General features: G+C 42.4%; 1 protein-coding gene across 1 annotated transcript in view; it reads right to left on the reverse strand.

Moving 5' to 3' along the window:
* AMMECR1 (AMMECR nuclear protein 1) overlaps window positions 1-21,612 on the reverse strand; it is a 533,815-nt gene that overhangs the window by 110,461 nt on the left and 401,742 nt on the right. The window contains exon 5 of the mRNA XM_085608176.1: window positions 2,784-2,880. Coding sequence (XP_085464302.1) covers window positions 2,784-2,880 — 97 coding nt within the window. The remainder of the gene's footprint in view (window positions 1-2,783; window positions 2,881-21,612) is intronic.

The following is a 21,612-nucleotide window of genomic DNA, read 5'->3' on the forward strand; positions in this document are numbered from 1 at the left end:
TCATGTCCTTGTTTATTTGCATGTATGGTTCTTGGATTGTGAGCGCTTGCAATTCACTTACTCTTCGAAGAGTTGTCACTGTGATAAGGAAAGCAGTCTTTAATTTGACCAATTTGAATAAGGACTTGTGAAGTGGTTCAAATGGTTTTCTTATTAGTTGTGTTAGCACGAAGTTTAAGTTCCATGTGGTTGCTGGCACCCTTTATGTCAAGCTATTTTTTCTGCTCCCTCACGGAACCTTTTGATTACAGGTGTTGTGAAGAAAGTCCTTCCTATGTGACCCCTTGTGTAGATCAGTACAGCTGCCAAATGAACCTTCAAGTTAGCTTGTTGTCCAGTAGGTTTGTGAAGTCTCGTAGGACTGTGGTATTCTTTGTACTGTCTTAAGAAGCCAAATCTGTGGCACCACCTGGAGTATCTTTCCCATTTGACTACGTAGCATTTTCTGGTTGTTGGTCTTCTAGTTTCTCCGAGAATCGCCATTGTGTTTTCAGGTAGTTTGAGAAATCCTAATTCTATGACCTCAGGATCCAAGCTGCTAGACTCAGGTTTTTTCGGCTCTGGATGGAGAACTCTTTCCCCCTGCATGAAGAGTAGATCTTGTAGCCCCGGTAGCTTCTGCATATTGTTTTGGGCTCTCTCTATCAGGCCTAAGAACCAAGTTTGTCTTGCGCACTGAAGTGCAATAAGTATTAATGTCATTTGTGATGGTTTGCATTTGTTGATTACTGTGGGTAACCGTGGGATTGGGGGGGGGGGGGGAGGGAGAGTGTAAGCATATCTCCCTGACCAGTCTATTGACAGAGCAATTCCCAGAGTGGCAGTGTGGGTGTCTGCATGCAAAGGATTGGCATCTTGTGTTCTCTGGTGTTGCAAACAGATCTATTTCTGATTCTCCCTGTTTGAATATCTGTTTGAGTACTGTTTGACTTAGTTCCCACTCGTGTGTGGAGGAAGTCTGTCCACTTAGCTTGTCAGTGTGTACGTTGTCTTTCCCTGGAAGATTTATTGTTTGTATGTCTGTCGCTTGAATGTCCACCTCCAGATTTCTTGTGCTAATTTTGACTATACGAATGACCTTGCTCCACTGTTTGTTGAGATAGAACATTGTTGGATTGTGTGATTGAATTAGTAATGACATTCCCCACAGAGGTTTCTGAAAGACTTGAGGCTAGGAAAACTGTAAATAATTTCAGTACATTGGTAGGTTTGTACATATGAGCTCTCCAAACCATATGTGAGGCGTCTGTGGTAATGGTTATCGTGGGAGTTGGAGATAAGAATGTTCTCCTGCTTGCTATATTTTTAAGCAGGTACCTTCTGCTAGGGATTCTGCTCTTTAATACTGTTCTGGCAGATGTTTCATTAGCTCCTCCATTTTGTCCCAGTGCTGATATGCATAGCTGCTGGGCAGGTAATTTGAATTGGCTATTCACCATTGCGTTGATGCTCCCCCTTTCAAGTTTTCTGCCCACCATGTCAGTTTTTTCACTTTTCTTATCCGTAGGGACGTTGGCCCCGTTTCTGGTCGTGGTAACAATAGAGTCCGCGGATACGGTTCCTCATATGTATGGAGGGTCTTTTGATGAGTGCTTGTATTTTTCTCAGCCCTTGATGTTACCGATCTGCATGTTGCAGGTTCCTTGAAGGCTTCTCTTCCCTGATGCATTATATTAGGTATATTTGGCAACATTGGTAGATATAGGCTCCTGTTATGGGAAGGTAATAAAGTCTCTAAACAAACAGATTTATTTTCATCCATTTATACCCCATATGTCAGTTGCCCTCTTTACTGACTGTACATGGCAATGTCGCCCGGAGGCAACGGTCTCAATGGATACGTGAATATCCCCTCTTCTGGGGAGTTTATTTTGATGTCCTGCCTTGGAATCTCAAGATATTCTGACCCCCGTGATCCTTGTTACATACGCTGGGTTTCAGGATAATCTTCAAAGAAGATTTCTTGCTGTTCTTCCTCTTCTTGTGGCTATGGGGTCATTGATGCTTCCAGTTCTTCTGGCTCTTTGTCCAATTGTGTTTTTTTTGTCAATGTTTTTGGTGTGATTCTACATTCTTGAAGGGAGGCGTCAAAATCCACTCTTTCGTAGTATCGCAGCCAATTCGGCTTTAAGATGCCTCTTCTGCGCACCTTTTAGCATCGAGAGTAGGAGTCCATTTCCTCTAGAGGTTATGATATTGTGCAAATTTCTGATGGCACTTCAGGCACAATTGGAAGGATGTCTTTGCCATGTCACATGGAACAGGGGGCCCCATGGGCGGACATTCACTGGGCAACCCCTGATGTGTAGACTCTATATATATATATATTTTTTTTTAATGGTACCTTGTTTGTGTTCTTGTCCGGTACTACTACTTCGAGAAACTTTCAAATACACTTCTTTTTGTAGATTGGACAATGCTTCTACCCAAAGGTAGGAAAAAAAGAATCTGAAGATGGGGACCACACGTGGGAGCTTCTGGGGAGGGCATATGACATCAGCTGAGACTGAAGTGGACACCAAATGGTAGGACAATTGAGACCAAACCAAAAAAGAAAATGGGAAGGGCTACTAATACAAAGGATAATTACAGACCCAACCACTAGATGAGGGAATAATGCACAGCATGTGAATCCAGAAAAGATTCACGCTGCAAAACAGTGCATTTTTGCTTCAATGTATGGCAAAAGTGATTGAATGAACCTCTGAGTAATTCATGCTTTTATGTCTACATTTGTACATTTATAATCTACACAATAAAGAAATGAATATCTAATCAAATACCTGGTCAGTTTTATCATTTTCCTGAACTCATTAGTAATTGGAGCTTTGTATCCTCCTTTTCTCAATAAAGAATCTATGGTTTGAATGTGGTCCCAGCCTATAAAGAAACAAATAGTATTATCAACATTTTGTTTATAATGGCAACGGTAAGTCAGAATATTACAAACATGGGGAATGTGCTTCCAATACAGACTTTTACAAACGCATAAAAAAGTTGCCATTCTCTAGCAGGACAAAAAATTATTTTAACCTTTAAAGTCAAAGATGGGGAAGACAGTGATGCACTTACATACCCGGACATGCACTATGCTACACCCAATACAACACAACCTGCAAAACCTCAGAAGTATTCATACATTTGTTCAATTGACATTACCAATAGGTGGAACAGTTGCCAAGAGCAGTAGCAGAGTCATCATAAATTATCTTCCTATTTACATCATCACTTCTATACCAAATTTTTGCAAGTGACAAGATCACCAAGAATAACTGGAAAAGCATCGCGATAATCATATGCATTCACAAATTATGCTATCAAGCAGCTTCGGCTGCTTAGCTGCCTTATATGTTAGGAACAAATGTAAGTTAGTGATATAAACCATGGGGAAAAAGGTAAAATTAGTATCTCATAACAATGTCCTAAGGGGCATCATTTTAGATAAACAATTTGCAACATTCATTCAATACTTGGGACCAATGTATTACATATATAAGTTAATTGCAAGCAAAGAGCTGGCCAGCTGCGTGTGTGCGTGTGTGTGTGTGTGTATCTGAAGCAAAGGGTGTCCCCAATGGAAAGGTCGCACTCCAATCCACTGGGGTGTATAGGGAACGTCAGTTTTTAGCAGATGGACTGCATCTACCAGAATGCCATGCCTGCTTACGCCCACTGGGGCGGGACCATTATTAGACAATAAAAAGTTCCTATTCTATGTGGATGCCTCCTTGTGTTGATTGCAGGCCGGTGATCAAGGGCTACGGCTTGAAACATTTGGCATACTGTAATCAGGATGGCTGCGTATGCCCATGGTGGTGGTTACTACCGGAGATGTTGTGCGGATACCCTACTGTGTGCGACCTTTCCATTGGGGACACCATTTGCTTCAGATATATATATATATATATATATATATATATATATATATATATATATATATATATATGTCAGCATCAAGAATGAATAGAAGCGCTTGATGTTAAATGTGAGCATAGTTCTTGTGAAATAAATGCGAACGGTACAAAGTCATATACAGAGTACAAAAAGCAGTAATGCTCCATTTCTTGTGCAATAGAATAGATAGATCAAAAGCTCATATGTATATCATTGCACAGTGGGTATCTTTTTAGCCGAAGATCAATCAATGAAGTTTTGTCCCTTCAAGATTTATAAGGTCATTGTCTGGACAAAGGGAAGTACAGGAATTTGTCGTGCTGCCTAAACAGGTAAGGGGTAGGAAATAGACAATCAAATGAAAAACCTAATTAATCAAGGGGTCAAAAAAGGATGAAGTATTTTGAAGGAGGGAGGCTATATTTTGGAATACCTCCAAGTAGAATTGGAAAAAAAAAATAATAAAAAAAAAATATATATATATATATATATATATATATATATATATATATATATATATATATATATACATATATATACACACACACTGAAAAAACCATAGGTTTCAGACATGTTATAGTTAGCGGAAATTTTACTGATAAAAAACCAATGAAATTCCCCCGTTATAGTTAGTGCAGGCAACTATAACTCACGCGACCGCAATCCTCTGCTGACGCTAATACTGTATTTAGACACTTATTTGCCCATGTCTTCTTCCATAAATTGTTAGCTATACATATATTAGAAATATTTTTTTTTCATAAAGACACATATGTCATCAGCAGAAGATTGCGGTCGCGTGAGTTATAGTTGCCTGCACTAACTATAACGGGGGAATTTCATTGGTTTTTTATCAGTAAAATTTCCGCTAACTATAACATGTCTGAAACCTATGGTTTTTTCAGTGAATTTGCAAGGTTTTTTAAATGCTAATTCCTAACTATAACGTGTGTGAAACCTATGGTTTTTTCAGTGAATTTGTACGGTTTTTTTAAATGCTAAGTTACTTTACGCCATTCGTGGCGTGCACGCCCACTTTACGCAGTTCGTTCCGCTTCGCGCACCGTGCGCGCACGGTGAGCACGCGGTGCGCGTCGCGCGCCCACTTTACGCAGTTAGTGCCGTACACGCAAGGTGGGCACACAGTGCGCTACGCGCACCGCGTGCCCACGTTACGCACCGTGCGCACATGGAGGACATATTATGCGCTTCCTTGTGATAGGTAATCTGTTAAATTTAATTTGTAAGTGATGACAATAATATGCCATGCATAGAGTGTTTTTTTTTTATTAAAATTTTTAGCGTAAGCACACCGTACGCGTACGGTAAGCGTAATCGGCGAAATTTTCAAAAAATAAAAATTTACCGTTTTTGGCCTTTGAGAACACTCCACTAAATAGCCTCCTTTATCGGCCAGTGGCTTTGATTTTCCTACTGATTGAAGAAATAAAAGGAGGGATTATACTGTTGATGTGTCTTCGCCATTATTCTTGTTCGTGCCCAGGAAGAAGGGCATAACCAGCCTGAAACGCGTTGGCCGATAAAGGAGGCTATTTAGTGGAGTGATCCTGGGTGTGCCATCCTCCTTAGGGGAAATCTTTGAGAAAATAAATAAATAAATAAATAAATATATATATATATATATATATACATACATACATACATACTGAACCAGCATTGAAAGGCAAAAAACAAGTGAAGTAAATACACCCACAAGTATGTTCAGTTGACCACTATTGCCTAGAAGAAACCCTAAATTAAATTTTTAAGAGACAAAAGAAAGGGCTACACCATAAACTTGACAACGCAGGAGCTTACTCACTGTTAAATGTAGGGGCAAAATAGAATCCGCAATGAATGCAGAATATCTTTAATTTATTTAAGAATGGGAAAGGAAAGAAAACTATATATAAAAAATAAATTGTAACACTCAGTCAAGGCTGAGAGAAGGCATAAAACTGAAAAATGGGAGAGAGCATACCTGTAATAAACAAATTTACTGACTGGAAAAACTGCAGCATTCCCAGTGCACAAAAAAAATTTGCCATTCGGGTGATCATAATACTGGAATATAAACACTTAAGACGCCATGACACAAGGGCGTCCATGGTGTAAAAACAGAAAAAAATAAGTTACTTACCTGTAACTTTAGTTATCCAGTATTGGTATCTTTCATAGATTCACATGCTTAGAATCATCCCAGCCGACAAGGTGGGAGTCTAGCGGTACCATAAAACATATACATAATACTCATTATACAATAGGCTACTATGCACAGCAAAGTCACTACATTAGCCTTAGACCTTTTGTAAAAAGAACCAAATTTGGAACACAACCAATCAGGCCGCAGCACCCTCTTAGAACCCTCCACAGAGAGGCAAACCCTCAGATTTTCGTAGCACAAGTGACAATAGTATGTACAGGTAATAAGGTAAGCCTCTCCGGGGAGGAGGGTGAGTCGTATGTGAATCTATGAAAGATGCCAATACCGGATAACTAAAGTTACAGGTAAGTAACTCGTTTTCTTATCCAGTATTGGGGTATCTTTCATAGATACACATGCTTAGAATCAGAATAGTTGGCACCAAAAAATCCTTCGATGTATAGTGGATGGTGGGTATCATAAGAAAAACACAATAGATACCTTGTTACACCAATACAGCGACACAATACAACATTCTAACCCAAATAATGGGAAATATTTTAACATATGTAGAGAAGTATATATATATATATATATATATATATATATATATATATATATATATATATATATATATATATATATATATATATATATATATATATATATATATATATATATATATATATATATTCACTGAAAAAACCATAGGTTTCACACATGTTCTAGTTAGCTGGAAATTTTACTGATAAAAAACCAATGAAATTCCCCCGTTATAGTTAGTGCAGGCAACTATAACTCACGCGACCGCAATCCTCTGCTGATGACATATGTGTCTTTATGAAAAAAAAATATTTGTAATATATGTATAGCTAAAATTTAATGGAAGAACACATGGGCAAATAATTGTCTAAATACAGTATTAGCATCAGCAGAGGATTGCGGTCGCGTGAGTTATAGTTGCCTGCACTAACTATAACGGGGGAATTTCATTGGTTTTTTATCAGTAAAATTTCCGCTAACTATAACATGTGTGAAACCTATGGTTTTTTCAGTGAATTTGCAAGGTTTTTTAAATGCTAATTCCTAACTATAACGTGTGAGAAACCCATGGTTTTTTCAGTGAATTTGTATGGTTTTTTAAATGCAAATTTTTTTGGGACATTTTTTGTAAACCTATGTATAAAATAATATATGTACTATATCCTGCATTATGGAAAGGTTTTTTTTTTATGCATTTTTTTCCTTGCGCGTACGGTAAGCTGACGGTACGCGCTCCGTACGTCATAAGTACGGTGCGCGTACGTAATAGGATACGCGTACCGTAAGCTGACGCTACGTGCTCAGCACGTCATAAGTACAGCGCGCCTACGTGATACGTGCGTGACGTACGCGTACACGCGGAAGCAACGTCGCGGTTACGCAGGGGCGTGTAATGCGCATGCGCGAGTGCATCTTACGTACGCGCTCCGCAAGCGCTCCGTAAGAGTCACGTTTGCGCATGCGTACTTGTTTACGAGCGCGTACCGTGAGCTTACGGAGCGCGCACGGTAGGTCATGTGATCCACAAAGAACACTTTTCATTGGTTGAAATTACTTTCAGTTCCAGAAACTTCCCACACCACACCCATTCCCCTCATTACTGCTTGAGATCCCTTAGGAGAAGGAGCTGGATTGACATTGGGATACAATGGCAGAACAGCAGAGCTCTTCTGAGAGTGAGGCCAGCAGCACCACCATGATCCAGAGAAGGAGGAAACAAAAGACTTCTTTTGTATGGGAGTATTTTACTTTTCCAGAGGGGGAGAAAAGGGTGAATGCTCAATTGGTCACTTGCACACTTTGTGGCCGTGTTTTATCTAGAGGAAATCCAAGGAAGAAATATTCCTTTGGAAATCACTCTATGAAAAGACACCTGCAGGATAGACATCCCAGGACCTTTGCTCGACATACTGGAGAAAACTCTTCAGTAATTCACCAGAGCCCAACCTCAGATGCTCAGCCGAGTCCATCATCGGCAGCTCAGCTGAGCCCTTCCTCTGAGGTGGGAGCATCACCTTCTTTTCCTGTGGACATTAACCCTCGATTTGGGAGGGTTGAAATGAGGTGTACAAGATGTGGTGGTCTTATTGTTTATGGGGAGATCAGTCTTCCCCTTATTAACAATAAGATAGACCAGCAGGTTTGTAGACGCTTATAATATTCCCATTCTTTCTTTCCTCTATCCCTGTATTAACCCAACGGCTCTTATAAGAGCCAACCTTACCTCACAATTTTTTTATTTTTTTTTAAGCTTTCCTTTTTGCAATTTTTTTTTTGCCGTGCGCGCACGGTACGCGTAATTCCGCGAATTTCGCAGTTTACACCGTGCGCTACGCGCATTCGGCGATTTTTCGAAAAAAAAATAAATTTCATTTTTGCCCTTGAGGTTCCTTCTAGGACCCCCTGACCAAGGCTAGGGGGTCAGGAACTGTCGAGCCTGCCCCCTTTTCACATTATCCACCTTTTTTATTCACCCCCCTGACAGTGCGAGTGACAAAATGGCGGCCGACACTTTCTCCTTTCTTCCGATTCGAATGTTTACTAAGATCTAACAGCCAATCAGATGTGAGCTCGCGCACGCCACCGTACGCGCACGGTAAACGCACGGTAAGCTGCCACAGATATATATATTGATTTAAATGCTATTTTCTCAGAATCTACTGAACAGATTTACACCAAACCTACAAAAGGCACTTCCTTGACCTGAGGACTACCTCTCTGCCAAATTTCAAGTAATTCTGTTCAGCCGTTCGGGCTGTAGCTGTGTCTAAAGGTCCTATGGAAAAATGCATGGGAAAAACGCGTTTTGGGACCCCCCTTTTATCTCAGCCCCCGCTTGACGAATCCCCCCCGAGACTTTCAGGGTAGGAGCGGAGCGTAGCGCCCCACCTATTTTGAAAAATTCGCGAGGATTCGACGACCGGCGCCAAAGTTATTCAAAATAGAATGTTGCGGATTTCCTATGGAAACGTGGTCCTAACTATAACTACCTACTGGCGACCGCCAGTAGGTAATATATATATATATATATATATATATATATATATATATTACCTACTGGTGGTTGCCAGTAGATAGTTAGGACCGTGTTTCCATAGGAAATCCGCAACATTCTATTTGGAATAACTTTGGCGTCGGTTGAGGAATCCTCGCGAAAGTTTAAAAATAGGTGGGCCGCTCCGCTCCGCTCCTACCCTGAAAGTCTCGGGGGGATTCGTCAAGCGGGGGCTGAGAAAAAAGGGGGGTCCCAAAACGCGTTTTCCCCATGCAATTTTCCATAGGGACCTTTAGTCCAAGGTACAGCCCGAACGGCTGAACAGAATTACTTGAAATTTGGCAGAGATGTAGTCCTCAGGTCAGGGATGTGCCTTTTGCAGGTCTGGTGTCAATCTGTTCAGTAGTTCCTGAGAAAATCAAAAGTAAAATCATATATATGTGGGCGGAGCCTAACCACACATCTCATCCTGAGTTCTGATTGGCTGTCAGCACTTCATCCAAGAAGTGTTGGCAGCCATCTTGGGACCAATATACAGTTAATAGAAGGTTTTAAGACTTTAGTTACATTATAAATCATTTGTTGATGGTATCATACTCATTTTAGGAATTGTGGTATGTTCTAAGGTGATTTCACCATGTGAAAAAGCCTTCTGCTGGGATATCATGATTGAGAGAAAAATATTTTCTCATGCTTTTCCCACAGAGGTTTGGAAGGTGATCTATAAGCTAAACTGAGAGCTTATTTTCTGTAAATTCACATTATCTTTCTCAGTCATGTGAGAATGAAATCTGACATTCTCAGTAAAACATGTACATCCAACAAGGGCAGAGACTGTCAGTTGATTCCTTTGTGTTCTACTGCAGCTTCCCAGAGTGTTCCAAAGAACAACTAAAGCGCTAACAGTTCTACTTATGATAAACGTATGGCACACCTGAAGCCATCTTGCTTGGATTAAAGTGGTAACTCTTAAAACATTTAATTTAAAAAGGAACAAAATGAGGGGGTTCATTTTTCCATAAAAAGTATGATTAGTGCTGCAGAAAGAAAAATTAGGGCACATTTTGAGTGACTTCTCAAATCCTCTTCTATTTCATTAAAAAAGTCTGACATGCAGACTGAAACATGCACTTTCAATACCAGCAGCAGTTTTCCCTGGTGAGCAGTAGCTTTACTACAGTGATATAATGAGCAAAAAGAGTGCTAACATTCTGAATTTATGGCAAATGTGTGACACATCTGAATGCCTTTGGAATCAAAGTAAAAAACTGAAAGTATTTCCTACTGAGGAGACTGCAGTAAATGAGGAAATTAGGAAACTTCATAACAAATAAGTCTGCCAAGATGGCCACCAGAGACAAAAGAGCCCAAATGTAGCCCAAATATCATCCAGATGTAGCCCAAGTATAGCCCAATGACAGAATGTCCCAGAGTGTTCTTAACAACAACTAGAGCGCTTACTGTCTTCATTATGACAAAAGTATGGCACACCTGAAGCCATCTTGATTGGAATAAACTGGTAACACTTAAAAATTTAATTTAAAAAGGAACACAATGAGGGGGTTCATTTTGCCATAGAAATTATGATTAATGCTGAAGAAAGAAAATGAGGGCACATTTTGAGTGACTTCTCAAATCCTCTTCTATTTCATTAAAAAAATTCTGACATGCAGACTGAAACATGCACTTTTAATACCAGGAGCAGACTTCCATGGTGAACAGTAGTTTTACTACAGTGATCTAATGAGCAACTAGAGTGCTAACATTCAGAATTTATGGCAAATGTGTGACATATCTGAATACCTTCATGATGGAATCAAAGTAAAAAAATGAAAGCATTTCCTACTGAGGAGACTGCAGTACATGAGGAAATTAGGAAACTTCATAACAAATCTCCCAAGATGGCCACCGGAGACAAAAGAGCCCAAATGTAGCCCAAAATCACCCAGATGTAGCCCAAATATAGCCCAATGAGAGAAGTGTGCAAAACACTTATTATTTTGTGTTTTTGCAGTTTTATATAGTGTAGACTTGTCAGGTATTGGAGTGCTTTACACGAGCATTGGTTACATCACACAAGAACAAATTCATTTTGGTTGTAGACATGGGGAGACTAAGTGATTTGACCAGAATCACAGAATGTCGAGCTGAAGCAGAAACTCCAACCTGGTTCCCCAGTTGCAAAGTCTGCAGTTCTGGAAGTAACACCACATCCTCTCCCCTAAGTGCAACATTTAATCAAGTGGTCAACTGGATAAAAAAACATAAAGGTAACAAATAATTTAAAAGTGCTTTCTCGCTATTTGAAAACTCAGAAAATATGTCCTTAGTTTAGTCTTTTAGAGCACTAACCATAATTTTGATGCCAATAAGACCTTCTCATATATGTAATTTCTAAAGGAAATGCTCTAGGTATTACAGTTTTGATTACATCAAGATGACGTCAGGCGTTCCACACTTTTGTAATAAATATAGAATGTTAGCAATCTAGTTGTTCATTAGGATACTGTTGAGAGGCAGAGGCCAGGGGCACGGACTCTGAAAATTGAAGGCAGGTAGGAGGGTGCAAAGGCAACAATTTAACCACACTGAGCAGGCAGGAAGGGCCGTGGCAGCACAACAGACTATGGATGGCAGTGGAAAGGGGGGCAGGGGCAACAAACCAACAATACAGGACTTGCAAGAGAGGCTGTGGCAATGTAATAGACCATTGTGGGCAGAAGGAAGAGGCAATGTTAGTACAACCATACATGCCAACAGACCCGATTCAGCCAGGAAACGTCCAATGTTTTTAAGCTCAAATGGGCTTTATTTTATCTGTCTCCTGTCTACAATCTCCTCTTTTTCAATGTAACTCAAAGGGGAAAATCAATACCTCAGTTTTCTTTCAAAATCTCCCTCTTACCAAGTTCAAAATGTTCGCAAGTATGGTACATTGGATCATGGAAGGAAATGGGGTAGGGACATGGACTTGGATAACTGAGGACAGGAGGGACATGGAGAGGTGCACCAAACTGACCCTACAGGGCAGGCATCAGGGTTTGCAGCAGCACAATACACCACACAGGGCATGCGGGACAGGAGTGCAGCACAACAATCCATAGAAAGCAAGAGGGAGGGGACAGGACCATGCACATGGACAGAGAACAGAGGGGCACGAGGCAGGACCATAATGGACAGACAGGAGAGAAAGCTGCAGCATAACAGACCATAAAGGGCAGGAGGGATGGATCAGGGACATTACAATGGAACAGACAAGCCAGCAGGGAGGGAGTAGGGGTCTGCACATGTAAACAGAGGGCTGGGGGCAAGGGGGCAGGGCAGGATGGGCACTAGAAGCAAGACACACCATGAAGAGCAACAGTGAGACTGTGATGGCATACACAGACCATGGAGGGAAGGTGGGAGGGGTTCAGGGGCAGCTAACTGACCACACAGGGGAGGTGGGAGGGGCCATGGCAGCACAGAAGACCATGCATGGCAAGTGGGAGGGTTAGTGGTAGCACAATGGCTATGATGGGCAAGAAGGAGGGTGCAGGGGCATGCACAAAGGACGATGGAGGATAGAAGGGAGGGTCAGGACCTGTGCACTGACAAGAAAGTTCAGGGGAAGGGGCCTCACAACAAACCGCACGGGGCAAGCAGGAGGAGCAGTTGCAGCACAACAGACCAGGGAGGGCAGAAGGGTGTGGCAGTACAATGGACCATGTAGGACAGGAGGAAGAGGATAGGGGCATGGCATGTGGACAGGCAGGGTGGAGGTGGCAGGGACAGGTTACAGTCATCTGACAATGCTAGGCAGGTGGGAGGGGAGTGGCAGCTCAACAGAACACTCAGAGTAGATAGGAGTGGCAGATCCATGGAACATGGTGGGCAAAAAGGATGGAGCAGGGGCATACACAGACATCGGAGGGCAGGGGGAAGGAGAATAGGGGCAGCAAGCTAAGCACAGAGTTTAAGCAGGTGGTCAATGATGGGGCATAGAAATGGGCAATGGAGGGCAGGAGGAGTGGACTGGTACATCATACTAAATTGAGGGCAGTGGCAGCACATCAGACCATGCATGGCAGGAGGGAGGAGGCTAGTCCATGGATTCACACAACAGAGGATAGGGAGGAGGGGGATGGGGCAGCAAGCTAACTGTTCAGAGAAGGCGGGTATTAGGAACTTTGTTTTTAAAACGTGTGTCTGTGCGAACTACTTAAAATATGAACAAGTATGCAGCATAATCTCACTTTTATTCAGGAAGAAGAGGACGTTTGTGACTGACTCCGGGCTCACTTGGCAGAAACACCCCCTGACCCTCCACCCCCTATCGCAAAATGTAATGCCCGTGAAAAGGGTAGGTGAACACAGTGTTATATAGAACATAGTCCTGAGAGCACGATTGAAAATGAAAACTAGATATAGTGTATGGTATAAACTATGCACCAAAAAGTGTGATATAAGATGAACCGGGTGTGAAATATAATATGCAATACATTGTGCGCAATGACAGATTCAGTGGAGAGCGCGAGATAGCACAGGCACTAGCACGTGCTATGCGATATGCGCCTTGGAGTGTAATATGCACAGGGCAGTGTTGTGTAACCTAACTAGTATCTAAAGTTGTAATATAAAATATGTGCTGGGGAGTGTAACGTTGCATATGCACTGTGACAAAGATATGGATCCCAGATTGTAATATGTATGGCATAGCACTGTGCGTTATAACATAGGCATTGAGGAAGGCACGTTAGATGGGGCAATAGAACCCGTGCGAAGACAAGTGTGGCATGACATATTCACGGGGTGGTGTTACAGTGCACATGGGCTAGAGAGTGTCATAGCATATGCACTAGCTAGTGGAATACAACACAGAGGTGTGTGGCACTCGGCAGGCAATGGTGGGTGTAACACAGCATTGGGCTCTGTCAGGAGCACGCTGTGACTCTCAAGTGATGTTCGTCCCCTTTCCAGAGAGTAAAATAAAAAGTATTACACATCCGGCAGTGGATGTGTGTTTTATTAACCGTGAGGGGGGTTTCTTGCATAGTTTGTCGAATTTTTGTTGAATCCCCTTTGAATGGCTTGGTGTGCATGTGTATTAAATGTGCCCGTCAATAGCTACCCATGTTTGTATAAATAAACGACAAGGGTGTCTACCGGGATTAGGCACGGTAGGGCATCAGACATGTCAGAGTTTCACTAGTGGTGTAAATACATTCCACATGGATTCATTGTATGCATAGTCGCCTTTTAATGAATATCACGCAAATCGTCATGGTGATAGGTACGTACGGTTTGTCCAGCATGTCCTAGGTGTGTCTATAAATATATATTTTTTAAAAATAATAAAAAACAATGGCCGGCCCTGGGGATTGGGGTCAAAAAAATATAATTAGGAGACAGGCCCTGGGGGATGGGGTCATCAGGGCCAATAAATTAGAAGAAGGGGAACCACACAGCCCCCCTTCTTAAAAAATTAAAATAAATAAGACTGGCATCGTGCCGGAGGCCACGCCCCCTCCTTAAAGCACTCTGGAAACGTGCCCCCTGGCGAGTTGTAAGTTGGGGAATTAATTCCTCTTCAATACTGAGGGTCCCTGAGGGCCAACTAGCCCAACAGGCATCTCCAGTATGCACCAGGGAGCTGCGCTGCAGACAGGTGTTCTGAGGCCAAGCCCCTTTTAACACCTCTCTGCAACTCAGCTCTGTGGCGCTTACTGGAGGTACCTAGTGGTCTAGTTTGACCCTAGGGACCCTTAGGATTCAAGGGGACTTAATCTCTCAACTTAGAACAGCCACAGGGCGTGTTTACACAGTGGTGAAGGGAGGGGACGGGGCCTGAGGTGACGTGTGCAAACACGCACTATGGCACGTTTTAAATTGGGGATATAATTTTCCTTCAATACTGAGGGCCCCTGGGGGCTAACTAGCCCACCAAGTGCTTCCAGTAAGCGCCACTGAGCTGCATTGCAGAGAGGTGGTCCAGGCCGTGCCACTTTTTACACCTCTCTGCAACGCAGCTCTGTGGCACTTACTGGAGGTACCTAGTGGGCTAGTTGGACCCTCAGGATTCAAATGAACTTAATCGCCCAACTAAAAATGGACACAGGGCGTGTTTACACAGTGGTGAAGGGAGGGGACGGGGCCTGAGTTAACGTGTGCAAAAACGCCCTGTGGCCTGTTTTAAGAGGTAGTTTTAATCCCCCTGCCCTATTATATACTAGGGGCTTACAGAGGAGGTCATGCTAATCACAGGGGGACCCCCAACGCATAATGTTCCCTAGTGTATGTAGGTGTTTTCACTGTATTCTAAGTGTCTTTTAACGTAGCACTGGCTCTAGGACTGGTTAGTCAGACTCAGTTACCACCAGTATCCGTCTGAAAAAGTTGAGGGTACAGGATGATTTTGCAACAAGGCTTCTTGCTGCTCTTCTTTTTGTTCTTTCTGCACGTTATCCTTCTTCCTGCACTTTTCTTAGTCTTTGAGGACTTCTGTTGCTTCTTTCTGCACCTTTTTCTTTCTGTGCATTTTTTCTTCTTTCTTCACATGTCCTATCTCTGTAGGCATAGTTAGAAATTAGCATTTAAAAAACCTTTGAAATTCACAGAAAAAACCATAGGTTTCAGGCACGTTATAGTTAGGAATTAGCATTTAAAAAAACCTCAGAAATTCACTGAAAAAACCATAGGTTTCAGGGGTGTTCTAGTTAGCTGGACTTTTCACTTGTACAAATCCACTGAAATTCCCCCGTTATAGTTAGTTCAGCTAACTATAACTTGCGCGCCCGCAATGCACTGCTGATGACATCACATATTACATCACTCATGACATGGTCAGTGACATCACTCATGACATCACTGATGACATCTCAAATTACATCACTGATGACATCATCCTTGTGATAGAGTGGCAGACCTCCTCTCCCCCGAATATAACCTTTGATACACACATTCAAAAATAGAGACTAAACTTTTCAAAACAATGGACATACCAATACCAGTTACAACAACCTCTTCAGTAATTCTAAGATCCACATACACACCCACTCATTCACCAACAGTCCTATACAGTCACTCATACATGTATTCACTCATCATATGTACTCATACACCTATACATCCTGTTACACAATGCCACTCATCCATAGTTACTCACACACAGTCACTCATGCTAATAATGAATCAAACATACATTTGCATATACAGTTACACACACCACCACACTTACTTCTACGGAAACTTACACATACTTAGTCTTTTAAACAATCACTTATAGAAACACATACTTATTCATACAGGAACTCTTTCAATCTCTCACTCTCACATATACTCACTTATATACACCAATAGTCACATATACTAGTTTAAAACATATGTAGTTACTCATAAAGACACTATTGAGACAGTCATTCACTCACTAACACACCCATACACACATCCACCCATACAGTCCTGCACACATGCTGTCTTCAACACATACAAAGAGTGAGTCACTCATTCATGCACCTATGCACTACGTAATACCCCCCACCGAACCATGCAGACACTCATACGGATACTCAAAAAACCAACTAATAACCTATATAGACACCCATGGAGCTACTCACCAACCCATGCAGCCACTTATACACAAAGTGAGAGACTGATACAGATATTTACATATTTAAACATTACTCACTAAGCCATGTATTCACTATGATACACTTAATCAGTCAGTTACACAATAAATTTTTCAAAAACAAATCATCCATTTAGACACTTATATACCCATTTATTCTTCCATCGACCTTGAGATATACATATATAAAACATATTTAATTTTCAGAAAAACACACATTCACTGGATGATGTCATCAGTGATGTCATTTGAGATGTCATGAGTGATGTCACTGACCATGTCATGAGTGATGTAATATGTGATGTCATCAGCAGTGCATTGCGGGCGCGCGAGTTATAGTTAGCTGAACTAACTATAACGGGGGAATTTCAATGGTTTTGTACAAGTGAAAAGTCCAGCTAACTATAACACCCCTGAAACCTATGGTTTTTTCAGTGAATTTCAAAGGTTTTTTAAATGCCGATTCCTAACTATAACGTGCCTGAAACCTATGGTTTTTTCTGTGAATATATATATATATATATATACATATATATATATATACACACACACACACACACACACACACACACACACATATATATACATACATCTATATATACACACACATACATATACATACAAAGCAAGAATGAAAAAACATTTGAAAAGGTTGCGTAACACTGCTTGACCCACAGCTGATTCAGCCTCTGTCGCCAGATCCAGACAGTAATGCAGTGTAAAAGTGTGCACCGTTTTCCAGGTCACAGCATGGCAAATCTTCTCTATAGACACTCCGGCAAAAAGAGCAGTAGATGAAAACACTGCCCTTGTGGAATGAGCCTTGCGTTTCGCAGATAAAGTAGGTCCAGCTTTATTATGGCAGAATTGGATAGTAGACGCAATCCACCTTGCAATAGTGGATTTCGTAACTGCTGTTCCAGGCTTTTGACCACCATAAGAAATAAATTGATCCGACTTTCTGATGGACAGTACGTGAAATATAACATTTCAGAAATCTTTTAACATCCAAGGTATGCAAAGTCTTTTCAGCAGAGGAAGGAGGATTGGGAAAGACGGAACACAGTATAACCGGCTCATTAAGATGGAAAGTAGAAGAAACCTTCGGAATGAATGTTGGATTAGTTCCGAGGAGGACATAATCATTGGTGAATTTCAAATAAGGTTGTTTGATAGTGAAACCCTGGATCTCGCTGACCCTCCTAGCAGAGGTGAGAGCCACTAAAAGTGCCGTCTTCCAAGAGAGGTATTTGAGATCAGCCTTGTGAACAGGCTCAAAAGGATGTCTCAGGAGTTGTTGTAACACCAGATTAAGCTTCCATTCTGGAGGAGGGGCTTTGACGGGTGGAAAAGTTCTGAACAGCACTTGTAGAAATAGTTTGATCAAGCGATTAGAGCAAAGGGATTCAGCTCCTGCAGAACGTCTGTAGGTCGAGATGGCCGCTAAATGCAACTTGACAGAAGTAAACATAAGATCAGACTTAGACAACGAAAGGAGATAAGGCAGAATTTTATCTGGAGAACATTGGATGTAAATCTGTCAGCATACCAGGCACAGAATCGTTGCCATGTCAAAGCACAAGTCTTTAAGGTAGAAGGAGCTCTCGCCCTAGCAAGAATATCTCTACAATCTTGAGGTAGATCTATCTCTTTGAATTCTGTGAATCCAGAAACCATGCATGAAGATGCAATTGGACTGGACGAGGATGAAGTATCTGGCCCTTGCTCACTGATAAGGTCGGAACTGCAGGAAGGCGGTATGGTTAGCGTTTGGACGTTAGGAGAAGCTCCGTGAACCGATGCGGACACTGCCACCACGGAGCAATGAGAATCATGCAACATGGTTTCATCTTGAGCTTGCGTAGAAGTCTTGGGATCAACGGAAAGGGGGGGGAAATGCGTAAGCAAAGATCCCTGTCCATCTCTTCATGTAGGCGTTGCCCCACGAGCCCTTCTCCGGTTCCCAACTGGCAGAGAATGGGCACTTCCGATTGTTCTTGGAGGCAAAGAGATCCAGATTTGGTTTCCCCACATCTGAAATGTGTTCCACGACTGATTGATCCAACTCCAATTCGTGACAGGACTTCGAGGCCCTCCTCAGTGTCTCCGCTAAAGTGTTGAGAATCCCAGGCAAATGCTCCACTTTGATCGTGATATTGTGAGAAAGCAGCCATTCCCAAATGCTTTGAGCTTCTTGAGACAGAATGAGAGAACGGGTACCTCCTTGCTTGTTTAAGTAGTGCATTCAAGTGGTGTTGGTTCTGATAAGAACTGTTGACCCTTGAAGTTTTGGGAGAAAGGACTGCCAGGAAAATGGCTCGAAGTTCTAGGAAATTGATGTGCATCTTTGCCATCGCAGCGAACCACCTTCCTCTTATACAAAGATCCTGCAGGTGTGCACCCCAACCTTCTAGGGAGGCATCTGTAGTGAGGATGAAGTCCGGTACGAAAGGCAGAAAAGTGAGCCCGATTGAGACATTCTTGGAGCGCAGCCACCAGAAAAGCGCTTCTCGCATAACTGAAGTAATTTCCACTAGGTCGTCTAACAACCCAGAGATCTGCAGCCACTGACTGTCTAGTTCTTCTTGATTTGGCCGCATCATTAGACGGGTGTGAGGTACTAACAGAATTGCTGCTAGTATTCCCAGGAATGATTTGATGAGTCTCACAGCAGCGAACCTTCTTTTTAGGAGTTCTGATGCCAGAGAAATGAGACGTGATTGCCTTTCTTTGGACAAAAATGCCTTGTCCTGGGTAGTATCCAACACTGCCCCTAAAAATTGAATTCTTTGAGCAGGGCAAAGAACTGATTTTTGAATGTTCAGGGACAGCCCAAGGGATTGAAATAGCTGTAGGCACGAGGACGTTGCTCGAGAAGCCTGCCGAAAGGAAGGAGCCTTTATTAGCCAATTGTCCAGATAAGGGAATAATTGTATGCCTTGAAGTCTGAGGTGAGCTGCCACCGGATCCATGAATTTCGTGAAAACTCTAGGGGCTGAGCGCAGGCCGAAGGGGAGGACTTTGAATTGGAAATGGGCACCTGCCACAGTGAAACGAAGGAATTTCCGATGCTTGGGGTGAATGGGGATGTGGAAGTATGCATCCTGGAGATCCAATGTGTGGTTTTTTTTTTTTAGATTTAAACAAACTTTATTGGTTTCCTCAAGATTACAACTTCGTCATCATCAGTACACTGCATAACATAGCAATATCGACAGATGCTTCGAAGAGGCTCCGAGATAGGAAGCCGTGAGACAGATATCTACAGAGTACCAATGGACAAATCTAACACATGTCACCGGTTGTGGCGTCATCCATAATCCTGTTATTAGGTCTTCATCAATCTTGCCGCACCCCGCTCAACCAGCAGTTCCTTAGTTAGTCCACCTCTATGGAGGCGAGGAACCGCACAGTACCAATATCGAAGAGCAACAATGTGTGGGTGCAACACCTAGGCAAGTCCATTATCTTCAATATTTTACAATCGATGTCTCAGTGAATTCGCTTTATCCAAACCAATCTTAAAAAAAAAAAAAAAAATTCCCCCCCCTCCCACCTGCTTCCCCCAACCCAACTGCCCCCCCCCCCCTATCCCTCCCCCCTCACTGCCGGGTCACTGGTACTCAAGGTTCGTATGAGATCCAATGTGTTAATGAAATCTGCATGGTCCAGAAGCTGAAGGATTTCTTGAAGGGTGACCATGCGAAAGGATTTCTTTTGAAGATTTGTTCAGCTTTCCTAAATCCAGGATAGGTCCCAATTACCCCGACTTTCTTTACTAGAAAAAAGCGGGAATAAAACCCTTTCCCAGGGTATGCCCAAAATTTAGAATATCCAAGAACCACTTGTCTGTGGTTAATCTTTTCCAATTGTTGAGATGTCTGGATACATTCGGAATCCTGTAAATAAGGTGTGGCAGATCTGCTGCAGGTGCTAAGTAGCCGCTACTGTTTTCTAGCAGAATCCCTGCCTTGAGGTTGAAGTCTTCTATTCTGCTGTCTATAAGCAGCAGCTGGAGGGTTTCTGTAGGACTGCTGCTGTTGAATATTAGATCTTCCCCGATTGCCTTGGTTTTGGTATCTTTGATAGCCACCACAAAAAGAAGACGGACTTGTTGACGGGAGTAGTATCGTCGACTGTGGACTCGTTGACTGGTGTTGAATCTTAGTCGGCGGCCCCGTCGACGGGAGTATTATCGTCGTATCGACGTCGAAGGCATGTGTCCCCTCAACGAAGTAGGCGTCAACGAGATAGGCATAGTCGACGGCGATGATATAATAGTCGACGGTGCGGTTGTCGATGAAGCGATAGTCGACGGGATTTTCTTAGTCGACGAATCACTCACCATCTGAGGATCTCCGAAAGTTTTCTGCTGTTTTGAGGCAGTTTTCACTGAAATCTTCATTTTGTTAGCAGATTTCACCTCTGAAGAGAATGAAGGCTTCTCTTTTTTTAGAGGAAGAGTGACCAGTCTCAGAGTGAGGCTTCTTCAAGGTCTTACTCTGTCGCTCAGGGGGATCACCAGATCTCTCCCTCTTTTTGGCCAGAGGGCTGGATGCCTGAGGACTTACACTGCCATCATCTCCTGTAACATCAGATGTAGCCTTCAACTTCTCCAGCCAAACCATCAATCTTCCCTCTGTCTTTCAAAGTCTTGGCAGGGAAGGTTCTACAAATCCTGCAGTCTTTAACCTTGTGTGCTGGGTAAAGACAGTAAATACATTCCTTGTGGGGATCCTCAAAATGTAATCTCTTCTTCCCACATGATGAACAAGGCAAAAACAAGCTTTTCTTTGATGAATCAGACATATCTACTCACAAAGTTCAGCCAAAGGTGAAGAAAAACTGAGCAGAGCTAAGGGAGACTCCCTGTCACACGACGTGCGGTAGAAAATCTGAGGGTTTGCCTCTGTGGAGGGTTCTAAGAGGGTG

Source organism: Triturus cristatus, chromosome 5_2, assembly GCF_964204655.1.
Source record: "Triturus cristatus chromosome 5_2, aTriCri1.1, whole genome shotgun sequence".
Taxonomy (NCBI): Eukaryota; Metazoa; Chordata; class Amphibia; order Caudata; family Salamandridae; genus Triturus; species Triturus cristatus.